Here is a 16420-nt window from a genome sequence, read left to right on the forward strand (position 1 = left end):
TCTCAGGTGGAAAAATGAGTTGCTGGCCAATATCGACAAGCATCTTCCAGTCCCGGGCCATGGCTAGGTGTCTAGTTTCTGGCTTCGTAGGAGGATGCTTGGGCCTTTTCTGTCCCTCCCGGATGAATGTTGTTGTTTTGACGGGATTGCTTGTTTTTGGAGGTAATGAATTGGTTGCACTCCTCTTGGTCTCATATGCTGCAGCCAGGCTCTTGAGGACCCGATTGTACCTCCAGGTGTAGCGGCCTTGTGAGAGGCTGGTCTTGCAACCTGTCATTATATGCCTGAGAGTCGCTGGAGCTGGGCAGAGGGGGCAGGTCGAGTCCTCGCCATACCATTGATGTAGGTTTTTTTGGTGATGGAAGCACATCATAAACAGCTCTTATGATGAAGCTGATGTTGCTTGCCTCCATTTGCTCACTCCAGTTGATCTTTCTCCTCCAGGCCTTCCCATCGCATCCATTGCCCTGGTTTAGCAAGAGAGACAGTCTTTGCACTTCTTGCCTTCTGCTGTCTGCGCACCTCCTCGACCACCAGCTTCCTGCTTTCAGATGTTGTTGCCTTATTGGGAGGTTTATTTGCTTTGGTTTGCTTGCTGCCAGGCCAAAGCCTCCTCTTCCATGCTGGATATTCCCCACAATGTCTTTGTGTCTCAGGGATGATGTTGCACAGATGTTGCTTGCTGCACAGCCTTGGGTGATGTCCAGTTTGTAGGGGAGGTGCAGCCTTGGTCTGGTCTTTGGAGTTTTCAGTATCCTCTATGAACTTGAAGTAGACGAGGTAAGATACATTCATTTGCCAGTCGATATTATTTGATGTAGTCTGACATCCGTTCACAAATTCAAAGGTTTTACCTGCGCCAGGTGAGCCATTTCTTTTATTATTTTAGATTATCTTTGAAGTACCTTTTTGTTTATTCACTATTACACAGAGCTGGGTTATTGTAAGGGCTTACCTGGGCTGAAGCCCCTGGGCCCAGGCCTGTTAGGGGCCCAAGAGGCAGGAAGAAAATTGTACAAATAAAGGAAATCCATACAGTATATATTATATATGTAATATACAGTACCAGTCAAATTTGGACACACCTACAAATTCAAGGAATTTTCTTTATTTGTATTTTCTACATTGTAGAATAATAGTGAAGACATCAAAAACTATGAAATGACACATGTTTGAGATTCTTCAAAGTAGCCACCATTTGCCTTGACAGCTTTGCACACTCTTGGCATTCTGTCACGCAGTCGCCTTGGCATAGATGGTAGATGGGCCTAAACCATGGAAAATGCACCCCACCATAACGTTACTTGTATCCCCCATTTATTCAAGTCTTTCCTTTATTTTGTCAGTAATCGGTTGCCTATAGTCGAAGTCTGCAATTTGGCCAACATGATTGGGGCGGCAGGGTAGCATAGTGGTTAGCGCATTGGGCTAGTAACCGAAAGTTAGCAAGTTCAAATCCCCGAGCTGACAAGGTACAAATCTGTCATTCTGCCTCTGAACAAGGCAACCCAGGCTGTCATTGAAAATAAGAATTTGTTCTTAACTGACTTGCCTGGTAAAATAAATAAATGATTGCCATGTACAGTGCATTTGGAAAGTATTCTGACCCATTGACTTTTTCCACATTTTGTTAGCCTTATTCTAAAATGGATTACATAAATAATCCTCATCGATACCACAATGACAAAGTGAAAGCAGGTTTTTAGAATTTTTTGCACATTAAAATATAAAAACAAATACCTTATTTACATAAGTATTCAGTTCCCATTGATCAACCTTGAGATGTTTCTACAACTTGATTGGAGTCTACCTGTGGTAAATTCTATATAAGGTCCCACAGTTAACAGTGCATATCAGAGCAAAAACCAAGCCATATGAGGTCAAAGGAATTATTTGTAGCGCTCTGAGACAGGATTGTTTCGGGGCACAGATCTGGGGAAGGGTAACAAAACATTTCTGCAGCATTGAAGGTCCCCAAGAATGCAGTGGCCTCCATTCTTAAATGGAAGAAGTTTGGAACCACCTAGACTCTTCCTAGAGCTGTAGTACCCTCCAACACCATAGTACCCTCCACACTCATCATTAAGCTCGAGACCCTGAGTCTCGGCCCCACCCTGTGCAACTGGGTCCTGGACTTTGTGATGGGCCCTCCCCAGGTGGTGGAGGAAACATCTCCACTCCACTGATCCTCAACACTGGGGCCCCACAGGTTTGCTTTCTCAGCCCTCTCCTGTACTCCCTGTTCACCCACGACTGCGTGTCCATGCACGCCTCCAACTCTACGTTCCTCAAGTTCTTGGCTCTTTCCAGAACCGCTACCTTGACCTTGAACCTCAGGAACTTGACCAATGTTGGCCTGGGCCTGTCACCTGGGCCAGTGGTGGGTTTTCCAGTCCTGTGGGCGAACTCCACCTCAATCTTCCTGTGGCCCATCTTCAGTTTCTCCAAGATAATTTCCCTCACTTTGTCCTCAGACTCTGTCCAGGTCTCATGTGGATATTCTGCAATTTCCTCTACAACCATGTTGTTCCGCCTTGATTGTCCCTCGATCTGATTTACCTCTCGTTGTTATCATGGATTCACATACAGAACTTATGTCCTCTCTCAATGACTTACAGATTGCTGCATCTTGCCTGTCTCCAGTTTAAACTCATCGAACTGACCCTGGGAGAACTGACCCTGCAAACTGTTCTTTAGGTCCTGGACCTCTGGTCAGGTCGTCCATTCTTTTATTAGTTGACTCCACCAATATTTGGACAAAACACTTGAATCTATTTTCTTGTTGTTTTAACAACTGCTTGTAGAAATATTGTTGTTTGTTTAAAAGATCCTTCAGCGTAGGTTGCGCTGTTACTCCTAGCAGTTCCAGACAGGGCAGGTCGCAGGGAAAATTGAAAACAACAAGTATCTAGACAGCCACAAGCCCGGGACAATCCGTGGTCCCAGCCACAATGTCTAACCGCGTTGCCGGCTGCGTTCAAGCCCTCAAGAAATCCCTGCTAGCTTGATAGGCAGCTATGCCAAACAGCTCCTCAGACCCCACTAGTTCTTCCAATCTTGTAGCTGGGAAAATATGGGCATTTTATACTTTCAAATGATGAATGATATACTGGTGGCACACGTGAAAAAATGTTTACCATCCATTTTTACTGTGTTCAAATTAAATTCTAACCCCCAAAAATCACTGTAATATACAGTAAACTAGTTTTTTCCAATGTTGTAGCTGGCATATAATGGGCATGTAATGCTTTGCAATGTTAACTCCAATACTGTATCAACCATTGTGTTACATGGCTTTTGTAGCTGGTTATGAATGTCTCAATGACCGATATTAACCTGTGTTATTTATCTGAATTTCCTGACTTTGAGACAATTACATTTCTATTTGAATTTGTTATGAACAAGGTAATGGTATGTTTTTCTTATGTAGTCATTTACTTTTTATTTTTCAGTCAGTCTCGAGGCATGATCATGAACAGCATCTTAAAATCCATCTTTGAAACTTTGAAAATATATTTTATGAAACAGCATTTCATAAATTAATGAACACAAGATTTCTTCAGAATAGATAAACTTTTAAGTCCATTTTTTTTAAGCTTTTACATTGACTTTTCGATGGGCCATGGCTTATAAAATTGAAATTTGTATGCTTTTTCACACACACATTTATTTACAGTATTTATTCTGTTCCTCCTTTCCCTTTACAATTAGAAATGGTAGACTTTTGTGCAGTGATGTACTCTGATTTATTGAGCTGTGATGTCCTCTGGCTGATATAACACTGACTAACTACACTAAGGTGAAACATTTTGGCCATAAAGTCTATCTTGTTCAATATCTTTGTTTCAAAACCTAGGTGGAAAATCTGTGGATGTGACCTTGAGCAAGGCATTTAACCCTAATTGCTCTGGATAAGAATGACTAAAATCTCAAATGTTATTAGTGATACCAGGACCTAGACAATTACGTGGTGCGAACAGGAGGCTGGAGGTAGCCCAAGTTTTTTGTTTTATGACAACACAAAAGCAATTGGGTTGTCAAGCAGGTTCACATATTCTGGATCTGGCTCTACTGAGTATCTGCACATTATTGGATTCGAGGCTGAAGATGAGGCAGTCTATAGCTGCTCTTGTCATACACCTAGTGCTTGGCATACACCTAGTGCCATAATTGCATGAGCAGCCTCTACAAAAACCTAACTCCCTTCAAAGCTGTTGCCCATCACTACTGTCATTTCCACCATTTTCATCAAACTGACCAGACATTTATAATTTGAAATCCACATACAACAATGTGTCATTATGTACATTTATCTAAAATATAATATCGATATGCATCTATATTATAATTCTCAACACCTGCATGCTAAAACAAGGGCCGGGATGATACCAATATTGAGATACTCGGTAGGGAAGTGTTATTTCCTTCATGATGTCTTTTAATTGTATGTGAGGGGACCTCTAATGAGGAATGCTGTGTTGCAATCAGCCTCTATTTGATATTTCAACAACTAAAGCCAATTCTGCCAAGTTTTTAAAGCAGACATTTACCATCAAATCACAAATCATGTTGTATGTAAATCCCGGAGAGAAAGAGAGAGTGTTAAAGACTGGAGTGGGAGAATATGGGTCACTATTACTGTACGTGGACATGCTTAAATCCACTGACAATAGCCGGCTGGGTTCACTGAAGACCGCAATGCTGCTCGTGTTTTGCGTTCTTGTGTAGCGATCGATTGCTACTGCCTGAGTCGTCTGATGTAAAGATGGATGCCTTCCGATATAGGTAAATAAAAAAAAACATTTATGGACTGGCATGTATCTAATTGTTGTGATCGTCAAGGCTAAAGGGAGCTACACCGTGAAGTGATATTTTTCTTGTGACACAATGTATCGAGTTTTTAAAACTAACAGCAGCAGTGCACTAAGCAAACCATAGCGTGCTTCGCAGTAATCTGTTTCTTGAAGTAACATTCAATGTCTTACAATTGCTTCCGATTGCACCATATGTTAGGTTGATGATACATTTATTTCCAGTATTTTTTTTGTTATTTTCTGCTAATCTGAAATCGACACGAATACAATGGTGTCTATCTGCGTTATTTTCAATTGTGCATACTGGACAATGTTATGCCCCATAGTAGGGGCCGAGGACTTTAGTGTGATTTTTTTAAAAAGAATGTAAGGAAAACATTTATTCAATGCTGTTCTGTGAACGATATATGATGCAAAGCAGGACACGTAACATGTCGTTATCTGATTTGTACGACAAACAACGAATAATCAAATTATTTTTTTGTCATAAATGACAGGTTATAAACGTGAATAGCCTAGATTCCACTTTTTTAATATAATTCATTGTGCATTTAGTTGTGTCACCCTTTGTTACAATGTTTCATTGCTTGTTGTTGCTCCTGCTCCCCACACTCCTTACCATGACTCATTGAAATATATTTTACATTGTAAATGTCATGTATGAAGATTAAATTATGTGTTATGATATGTGTCTTCTCTCCTGTCTGGTCTAGCCCCGTCTTGGCCAATGCATGCTGCTTTACAGCATGAACACAGAAGTGTGGGCTCATCTTCTAATTCTGGCAAATGAAAATGGATGAGATTTCGATGTCCAGCCTGGACAACAGCAAGCTGGAGGTAAATATAGTAGTAGGTTTGGTTTAGTCCTGTGTGGACTACACATAAGGGTATAGTTTTTCACCCACACTTTTCATTTTAGTCTTAGACAAAGGCTTAAACATTTGGACTGTGTGTCATTTGGACTGCAGCTATGGCTGATGCGTAAGCTGGCCGGCGCAATTCAGCTTGACTGTTTGGCCCTAGTGTGAATCAGTTCTGTAGCCAACTCTTCTAACAGTATCATTCCATAGAAAGGCTATATCCTGGTTCTATATAATAATGCTGGGGTGGTTGGCAGGGCGTAGCTCAGGACATCCTTTCTGACCTGGTGGAGGATGCTTGTCTGGGCCTGTGCTTTGAGGTCCACCGGGCCGTCAAGCAGGGCTACTTTTTCCTGGAAGACACGGACCAAGAAACCATGAGGGACTTTGGTATGTATTTCTACTTTCTACTCACCTATGTTTTAAATTATTGTTTAACAATGGTTAAGATAAAGACGTGTACAGACGATATCATTCCACAAGTTTTAGCTAACTACACCACCATACAATGATTGCAATATATAATATATACCTTTACTATGTAAAGTGCTTTGAACTACAATTTTTCTTTCTCTTTATTTTTTTGCATGAGTAGAAATTGTGGACCAGCCAGGAGTGGATGTGTTCGGGCAGGTGTACAACCAGTGGAAGAACAAGGAGTGTGTCTGTCCCAACTGCAGCCGGAGCATCGCTGCGTCGCGCTTTGCCCCGCACTTGGAGAAATGCCTGGGCATGGGGCGCAACAGCAGCCGCATAGCCAACCGCAGGTTAGCCCCCCCGCACAACTGAAACAATTGGCATGTTCCAGACTGTCCACAAAGAAGTCAAACTATGCAAATGATCCAATTATTGAATGCTATGTCATCTACATTGCAGTTAGGCAATGCATGTACAGTTGAAGTCGGAAGTTTACATACACTTAGGTTGGAGTCATCAAAACTCGTTTTTCAACCACTCCACAAATGTCTTGTTAGCAAACAATAGTTTTGGCAAGTCGGTTAGGACATCTACTTTGTGCATGACACAAGTCATTTTTCTAACAATGCACTTCACAAAATAGATGGCATCATGAGGAGGAAAATGATGTGGATATATTGAAGCAACATCTCAAGACATCAGTCAGGAAGTTAAAACTTGGTCGCAAATGGGTCTTCCAAATGGACAATGACCCTAAGCATACTTCCAAAGTTGTGGCAAAATGGCTTAAGGACAACAAAGTCAAGGTATTGGAGTGGCCATCACAAAGCCATGACCTCAATCCTATAAACAAATGTGTGGGCAGCACTGAAAAAACATGTGTGAGCAAGGAGGCCTACAATAAACCTGACTCAGTTACACCAGCTCTGTCAGGAGGAATGGGCCAAAATTCACCCAACTTATTGTGGGAAGCTTGTGGAAGGCTACCCAAAACGTTTGACCCAAGTTAAACAATTTTAAAGACCATGCTACCAAATACTAATTGAGTGTATGTAAACTTCTGACCCACTTGGAATGTGATGAAAGAAGTAAAAGCTGAAATAAATAATTCTCTCAACTATTGTTCTACTATTTCACATTCTTAAAATAAAGTGCTGATTCTAACTGACCTAAGACAGGGAATTTTACGAGGATTAAATGTCAGGAATTGTGAAAAACTTAAATGTATTTGGCTAAGGTGTATGTAAACTTCCAACTTCAACTGTATGTCATATTGATGCGGTTACTGACATCTTTAAAGGGGTGGCTAAACTCACTAAATTTGCCTCCCTTTTCCAAATCCTTGTTATGAAATGCTAGAAGCCATGACTGAAGCAACGAGGGTTTGAATGGGGAGTGTTATGTTCGCTAATAGCTGGCGTTGTGTGTTCCTCTTTACTGATCCTAAACAGCAACCATACTTTACGAGATGAATGGCTTAGCAACCACTTGACGCAGCATGACAACGTGAACGTGATTGGTCAAGAATCCTAAACCCTGAGCATTTCCTCCTTTTTAGAATACCTATGATACTTGTGTTTATGATGCTAATGTTATCTCACGAATGTGAGGATGTTTGAGTTGGGGGGAGGGAAAACAAGCCCTTTATAAAGACCAAGTCTCGTTCTTTCAACATAACATTGGCAACTATGTAATGTTTCATGTATACAAGACTGAGGCGCTGTGTGCTAATGGGTATTTCTGTGGTCTGTAAAGAAATGGGCAGGCTGTAGGTTGATTCTGCTGCACTCAGCTCAGCTGCTTCTCCGTGCAGCGTTTACCATCCCCTTTTAGTGGGCAAGACTGGGCATGATTGAAATCAAGAAGAAAATCACAAATATCCAAGGATTTAGGAATTTATGTCATAGTTTTGGAAGATATTGACTTAATGACCAAAATGATCCTATTTGCGCTTTGTATTACATTTTGGCACTAGAATAAATGTTTCTGACTAATGTCGATGCCTCAGGCCATTTTCAACCAGACATGTATTTTTGTTTTGGTTCAGCTAACCTTTAAACACAGCTACCCTAATACCAGTTGACATTGCAGTGCAGACAGCAATGTAATGCCGTTAAGACTGGAGTTGTTGCTTCGAATACCCAAGCCGACAAGGTGAAACATCTGTTGATGTGCCGTTGAATAAGGCACTTAACCCTCATTTGCTTCAGGGGCTATACTATTATGGCCGACCCTGTAAAATAACACACAACTGCATCTCTCTGGTGTATGTGACACTAAAACATTTTCTCACACCACAACAGGGTAGTATTATTTTCTAATCAAATGTAGTTTGCACACTTTTCATTCAACTGTAGCCTTACTTTCTCTAGCAATCCTGAAGGAAGGATTTCAAGTACTTTGCTTTAGCCTGCCCGGAGTAACAGACGGGCGGGGTTTGCCGTTTTTGAGACTATTCTATTGGTCCATTAAACCACACAAGCTCAATTAAGCGCAGATTAAATATTGGAAATGATTTCAAATAGTATTTTGAACCCAGGTCTGGCCATAAATCAATGGATGATGTCACTGACTGTCCTTTCTTCCCCACACAGAATAGTCACCGGCAACAACACTAACAATAAATCAGAGAGCGACCAGGAGGATAATGATGACGTCAATGATAACGACTGGTCCTACGGGGCGGAAAAGAAAGGTAAAGGACTGGCTTTCACCCTCCTTTTCATGGTGATCTGGGTCCTGTTTAGTAGGCAGAAAACGAGCGCAAACGTTGTGAAACAGAAAGGTACCACATGACCTTATCCAATAAGAACAGAGGTTAAATCAAATCCCATTTTTATTTGTCACGTGCTGAATACAATGTCATTGTTAACCAACTATGCAATTTTAAGAAAAAACAAGTGTTAAAGTATTTACTAAATAAACTGAAGTAAACAAAAAATACATTAAAATGATAATGAAAAAAATAAGAAAATATAAAAAATAAATAAAGAGAGACAATAAAATAACAGTAACGAGGCTATATACAGGGGGTACCGGCAGGGTTGGGTAGGTTACATTCTAAATGTAATCCGTTAGTTACTAGTTACCTGTTCAAAATTGTAATCAGTAACATAACTTTTGGATTACCCAAACTCAGTAATGTAATCTGATTATATTCCATTACTATTAGATTACTTTCCCCTTAAAAGGCATTAGAAGGCAAAAATTATTGTTAGCAATTGAACAACTACTATTGCAGGATAAATCAATGTTAAAGTTTACATAGCTGGCCATATATGGATGTAAAATTTTACTTTATGGGTTGGTTATGTAGGCTTCTTCTAACCCATCGCTTTCTACTACATATAATAATACGATTCAATTATATCTTTACATTAAAAACCAAAGTCTATCAGAATTCCAGTCATTCCAATAAGTGTTTTACCCTTTGATCTTCAAGAATAGGATTTGGAAGTATAGATTAGCCAAATTGTTTTACCTGAGCATAACCCCAAAATTAAGGACTTATTAGCCAGCCCTACTCTGTTTCTGATTTTGTTGTCATTGATTGGGCTCAGTGATTGGAGTTGAAAAATAAATGCTGCGCCCATGGAATGGCATGCTTTGAGTGCTGCTGAAAAGTGCTATTTACATGTGAAAAAGGAATGCCATATGCTGCATTTTCTATAGGCCGATTGTTTACCTTTTTGTTGGTGACACTTTGATATCTTGATAATCTAACTATTTAAAAGGTAAATCCACAGATGAAACAATAGCAAAAAGGCTTCCCCACCTCGGTTTTGGTAAAAAGCTGAGGGATGGGCCTGGAGAAATGTAACCACACCCAGATTAATAGAGAGAGCTATGGATGTATGGACTGACCATCCATGTTATCAAAATTATTGTTTTTGAGAATTTTTTTTTAGCAATAAAAACCCCATTTTTACTCCATAGGCTGGGATGCGCACTATGCAGCTGTTGCAAGAGCATTTTTCACTGGCTGTGTGATTCACGTCAATGCGCTATGTAGATGTCAATAATAGGTGATATCCGTGTCACCGTAGACTACACCACTGCTGTCATCTTTACCTCCAAGCGTTTATTCAAGTTGGATAATCTTTCGATGCCGACAGCAGTCGTACCATTGGAAGACATAGTTTGGACTGTAGCCTACAAAAGCCTATTCATGCTCTTGTCCCGAGATCCATCAAACACATTTGGTGTGTCATCATAGTGGTCTCTGACTTGTGGTCAGACTTGCTCATGTGGAACAAATTTAAACTTGCACCTTTTTTCAATACTGATTTGAATGTCATTGAGAAAACAGAAGTGTCAAGGATTTCTTTTCGCAAACATACTTTCTGAATTTAAAAGTAATCCTCGACGTAATCATCTAGTTTTTCAAAAGTAGCTGTAATCTGATTACAATATTTTTTCTGGTATAGTAACAGATTACAGTTAGGTTTTTTGTAATCTGTTACTCCCCAACCCTGGCTACCGGTACAGAGTTGATGTGCGGGGACACAGGTAGCCATTTGATTAGCTGTTCAGGACACTTATGGCTTGGGGGTAGAAGCTGTTAAGAAGCCTTTTGGACCTGGACTTGGCTCTACGGTACCGCTTGCCGTGCGGTAGCAGAGAGAACAGTCTATGACTAGGGTGGCCGGAGTCTTTTGGAAATTTTTAGGGCCTTCTGACACCACCTGGCATAGAGGTCCTGGATGGCAGGAAGCTTTGCCCCAGTGATTTACTGGGCCGTACGCACTACCCTCTAGTGCCAGTTGCCATACCAGGCAGTGATGCTCTTGATGGTGCAGCTGTATAACTTTTTGAGGAATTGAGGACCCATGCCAAATCTTTTCAGTCTCCTGAGTGGGAATAGGTTTTGTTGTGCCCTCTGCCCTCGGTGTGTTTGGACCATGACAGTTGGTTAGTGATGTGGACACCAAGGAACTTGAAACTCCCAACCTGTTCCACTACAGCCCCGTCAATAAGAATGGGGGCATGCTCGGCTCTCCTTTTCCTGTCAATAATAGGTGATATACGTGTCACCGTAGACGACACCACTGCTGTCATCCATCCCATTGTTAATCTCTTTTGTTTTGTATCACGTTGAGGGAGAGGTTGATATTAGAGGTCGACCGATTATGATTTTTCAATGCCGATACCGATTATTGGGGGACCAAAAAAAGCCGATAGTGATTAATCAGAGGATTTTTATACATATATATATGTGTGTGTGTGTGTGTGTGTGTGTGTGTGTGTGTGTGTTTATGTGATAATGATAATTACAAAAATACTGAATGAACAAAGAACACTTATTTTAACTAAATATAATACATAAATAAAATCAATTTAGTCTCAAATAAATAATGAAACATGTTCAATTTGGTTTAAATAATGCAAAAATACAGTGTTGGAGAAGAAAGTAAAATTGCAATCTGTGCCATGTAAAACTAACGTTTAAGTTCCTTGCTCAGAACATGAACATATGAAAGCTGGTGGTTCCTGTTAACATGAGTCTTTAATATTCCCATTTAAGAAGATTTAGGTTGTCATTATTATAGGCATTATGACGCGTCGACTATTTCTTTCTATACCATTTGTATTTCATATACCTTTGACTATTGGATGTTCTTATAGGCACTTTAGTATTGCCAGCCTAATCTCGGGAGTTGATAGGCTTGAAGTCATAAACAGCGCAGTGCCTCAAGTATTGCTAAGAGCTGCTGGCAAATGCAGTAAAGTGCTGTTTGAATAAATGCTTACGAGCCTGCTGCTGACTGAGCGGTGGTAGGTAAACTGCTATATCAAATCATAGACTTAATTATAATATAATAAACACACCGCAATACGAGCCTTTGGTCATTTATATGGTCAAATCCAGAAACTATAATTTCGAAAACAAAGCGTTTATCCTTTCGGTGAAATACAGAACTGTTCCGTATTTTATCGAACGGGTGGCAATCCTAAGTCTAAATATTGCTGTTACATTGCACAACCTTCAATGTTACGTCATAATTATGTAAAATTCTGGCAAATGAATTACGGTCTTTGTTAGGAAGAAATGGTCTTCACACAGCAACGAGCCAGGTGGCCCAAACTGCTGCATATACCCTGACTCTGCTTGCACAGAATGCAAGAGAAGTGACAATTTCTCTAGTTAATATTGCCTGCTAACAGACATTTATTTTAACTAAATATGCAGGTTTTAATTGATTTTAAGAAAGGCATTGATGTTTATGGCTGGGTAATTTTGTGCAACGATTGCGCTTTTGTTAAATCATCACCCGTTTGGCCAAATTGAAGTAGGCTGTGATTCGATGATAAATTAACAGTCACCGCATTCATTATATGCAACACATGACAAGCTAGTTAACCTTGTAAAATCATCAACCATGTGTAGTTCACTAGTGATTATGTTAAGATTGATTGTTTTTTAGAAGATAAGTTTAATGCTAGCTAGCAACTTATCTTGGCCCCTTGCAGCCACAGGCCCTTTTGACGCTGCACTCGTGTAACAGGTGGTCAGCCTGCCACACAGTCTCCTTGTGGATTGCAATGTAATCGTCGTCCAAAAAGGCAGATTCTTCCGAAAACTTGAAATCGGCCCTAATTAATCGGCCATGCCGATTAATCGGTCGACCTCTAGTTGTTATGCTGGAACCACAAGGCCAGGTCTCTGACCTCCTCCCTATAGTCTCATCGTTGTCGGTGAAGTTAATGATGGTGTTGGAGTCGTGCTTGGCCATGCAGTCATGGGTGAACAGGGAGTAAAGGAGGGGACTGAGCATACACCCCTGTGGGGTCCCCGTGTTGAGGATCAGCGTGGCATATGTGTTAATACCTACCCTTACCACCTGAGGACGGCCTGTCCGGAAGTCCAGGATCCAGTTGCAGGATCCAGGTGGTCTGTTTGAAACATGTTGGTATTACAGACTCGGTCAGGGACAGTTTGAAAATGTCAGTGAAGAGACTTGCCAGTTGGTCAGTGCATGCTCGGAGTACACACCCTGGTAATCCGTCTGGCCCTGCAGCCTTGTGAATGTTGACCAGTTTATGGTCTTACTCACATCGGCTATGGAAAGCGTGATCACAGTCGTCCGGAACAGCTGGTGCTCTCCTGCGTGCTTCAGTGTTGCTTGCCCAGATGCGCACATATAATAATTTAGCTCGTCTGGTAGGCTCATATCACTGGGCAGCTCACGGCTGTGCTTCCCTTTTGTAGTCCGTAATAGTTTGCAATCCCTGCCACTTCCGACGAGCATCGGAGCCAGTGTAGTAGGATTCAATGTTAGTCCTGTATTGATGCTTTGCCTGTTTGATGGTTCATAGTTGGGCATCTGCGTCATCTGACAACTTCCGTATTGAGCGAGTCACTGGTACTTCCTTCTTTAGTTTTTGCTTGCTTGTTGTTTTCCATTGCAAAATGTTTTCCTACAGTGTGCCCTACGAAACACAACCCTGGTGACTGACAGTTATATAAAATGTATCTACTCACAAGAGTAGACAAATGGAAATTAGAATCCTATAATGGTGACTACTGGTATTCAATCTCTACATTAATTTGAACTGAAACAGAGTTGACTTCAACTGTGCACATGCATCCAAAATGTAGTTGTATATGTTTGATCTTCACTTGATATCTAGTCGTAAAACAAGTATGCTTTGAAGTGTTATCAATGTGCTTGGTTCTCTTGTGTATTTGTACATTATGATATCTTATAAATCATTGAAATTATGTCCACGTGTCTTATAAAATGCTCTCGTTTTTGCAGCGAAGAAGAGAAAATCAGATAAGGTATTTGCACTTTCTTTGAAACAACAATTAAATATTTTCTGTAATAACATAGTTTTGCCACTAGTTGATCATTCTGCTTTTCTTGATGCTTTATCTGAATAGAATTCAGTGCCACAGCTGAATTTCAAGTGAGAAATCGAAGGGAGAATGTTGATTGGCACTTGGGGTTTGTGTAGTTGTAACCAATCTAATAAAATTACTACAGGAAAGCACAGCCAAAACAAACCATAAAAATAAAGTTATCTTAATATGTTAGTAAAGTTTTCAACAGTATGCAGCATGATCCTGAAAGGCAACGAGACCAAATTTCGATTTCTTCAATTTTAATATTTGTTGTGATTGTCAAGCTTTCTGTTTAACAGAACATATTGTTTTTATTGAATAAGACAATTAAATTACACATTTCTTATAGTTTTGTGTAAACTATTTTGTTTTATATGTACATATATATATATTCCTTTTTTATTGTAGAATCCAAACTCACCCAGGAGATCCAAATCATTTAAACATAAGAGTGGTAAGTTATCATTAGTCTGTAACTACAAAATGCATGGTAATTGTGACAAATGGAGCGATTGCTTTAGGCCTCATTCTTTGGATAGGCCTAATACACACTCTGGCATTAATTCAATAGTATGACAGTGTTATGACAAAGGATATACTGTATGTAACTTGTCCCTGAGACGCTCTACCCTAGTTCTAGGTCATTGAGACTGAGAGATTAAGTAAGGTGTGGACTGTGGCTCATATGAAATATAAGCTATCCTACAGATAATGGGTGGAGTTTTGTTTTGCAGTTGCGCTGTGAATCTAAGAAGATATTGCTATTTTATATTAAGGTGGTTCCAGAGATCATCTGACGAGTGTAACTAAAATAAAAACCTCCTGGACCATCCCCATAATCAGATTTTCACAGCCACAGTATAATTTCCTTGGAGTGGAGAATGGAGGTGACTTTGATAAATAGAGTCAGTCTGTCTCCACAGGTATGATGGGCCCCAGACGGCGTATGGACAACCAGGAGAGCCCACGCATGCTGATGAAAGACGAGGCCTTCCCTCAGTGACAGACACACAGGAAGACCATTCAGAGTCCACCCTGGCTCCTTTTGTTTTTCAATGGACCATGACAGATGTGTAGTAGACTATTGCTAAATGGGTCGTGTTCATTAAGCACCACACTGAACAAAACTGACTGATACATGGAGGTAGTGACTGAACTTCTCCAATAAGAAATGCTTGTTTGTTTTTCCATTGTGAAACGTTTTAAAATGTTTTGTTACTGTGTGCCCTAATGAACACAACACTGCTGAAGCAGTCCAGAGACCCCTCTCTTCCGTTTTTCCCCACCACCCCTTGCACCAATAATCATTATTTTATATCATACATTATTTTATCGATAGGTAGCTCTTGGCTGGCCTCTTTACGAAATATTGTGTTAGAATCTGTCAATGCACAGATAAGGAGTGAGGTCGTACAGTGGCTAGGCAGAGGCAGTCGAGGTCAGAGCAATGGATACTAAGGACCATTTGATTATGCACTGACTTGTTGATGATATTATCAGTCAAGAAGTCTTTTCAACTATCATTTTTTTGACAAGAACATAATTATGGACAAATGGACAGTTAAAATCAGAAGTCGCACAACTTACAGGCAATAATAATTAATGGTTTGTCATTTTCTTACTCCATATTCACAGTGTCAACATCATGATTCTCCTACTGATGAGTATGCTGAAAGGACTCCTGTCACTTGTCATATACCTGTGGAAATAGGTTTTGAAATAAACTGCAAACTCCTTGCAGTAGAACATGGGTTAATCTGTTTCATTGTAGATGAGTAGTTAGTTAGGCTTGTTTTCTAGCATTCAAAACATTCTTTATTATTTGTTTACATTGTAAAGGGTTATATGTGTCCTCAGTGTTGTGATAGTGTAAATATTTAAATAGTTGAAATGCTGCTATCATGGCTTTGTATTTGTTCATCTGTCAAGTAATAAACGATTGTCATCTGTCGATGTGTGATATTTGAACTGCGAGTATAGGAATTAAAATGATGTTTGGCTTGACGTGGGCTGATGCATACATCTGGGGAGGGGGGTTGCAACAAAGCCAATATTTAGTAAACACTTTTCTGTTGAATGAACCTGAACATACCCTAAGCCTTCCCAGCCTGTACTGCACTCAGTCGTGAGCAGGGGAGGCTGTTGATTGCCTGTTGTGGAAATTCAACATTTTGCTGTTTTTTGGTGTGTGCCCAAAGTGATGTAGCTAGTAGGGCTTTTAGCTTGCTATGTGTTTTTGAAAATGTCTTGATTTTAAAGCCTATACACTCAGAATTTGTATTTGGCATGGGGGTTGACAGGGTAGCCTTCAGTCTGAGTAAAGTATCTTTGCTACAGTCAGAACCGTGACAAATAAAACTCATTCTTGCAGAAAGGGAGCTTTCCAAAGTTTCAGCTGTAGAGATAGGACTCATCTTTGTATATGTGCCATTATAGCATCTGTGCCATTGAGGCTATCTCCATTTTGAAGTAGTCCATTTTAT

General features: G+C 40.2%; 1 protein-coding gene across 2 annotated transcripts; it reads left to right on the forward strand.

The window, feature by feature from the left end:
- The first annotated feature begins 4664 nt into the window (after positions 1-4664).
- LOC112223829 (ataxin-7-like protein 3) lies at positions 4665-15888 on the forward strand. Of its 2 annotated transcripts, none has more exons than XM_024387079.2 (8): positions 4665-4785; positions 5528-5651; positions 5932-6064; positions 6270-6441; positions 8686-8786; positions 13852-13874; positions 14346-14391; positions 14861-15888. In XM_024387079.2, the coding sequence occupies exons 2-8, from the start codon at positions 5601-5603 to the stop codon at positions 14938-14940; spliced, it is 606 nt and encodes a 201-aa protein (XP_024242847.1). In that variant the 5' UTR covers positions 4665-4785; positions 5528-5600; the 3' UTR covers positions 14941-15888. The 2 variants fall into 2 exon arrangements, with proteins under 2 accessions (XP_024242847.1, XP_042161155.1); XM_042305221.1 differs by lacking the exon at positions 4665-4785 and adding an exon at positions 4821-5180.
- The last annotated feature ends 532 nt before the right edge of the window (positions 15889-16420 follow it).

The sequence above is a fragment of the Oncorhynchus tshawytscha genome, linkage group LG24 (genome assembly GCF_018296145.1).
Source record: "Oncorhynchus tshawytscha isolate Ot180627B linkage group LG24, Otsh_v2.0, whole genome shotgun sequence".
NCBI lineage: Eukaryota > Metazoa > Chordata > Actinopteri > Salmoniformes > Salmonidae > Oncorhynchus > Oncorhynchus tshawytscha.

Coding starts and splice junctions, on each gene's coding strand:
- LOC112223829 (XM_024387079.2), top strand. CDS start 5,601: ATGAAAATGGATGAGATTTCGATGTCCAGCCTGGACAACAGCAAGCTG. Junction 6,442..8,685: donor AGCCGCATAGCCAACCGCAG/GTTAGCCCCCCC, acceptor TTCCCCACACAG/AATAGTCACCGGCAACAACA. Junction 13,875..14,345: donor AGAAGAGAAAATCAGATAAG/GTATTTGCACTT, acceptor TTTTTATTGTAG/AATCCAAACTCACCCAGGAG.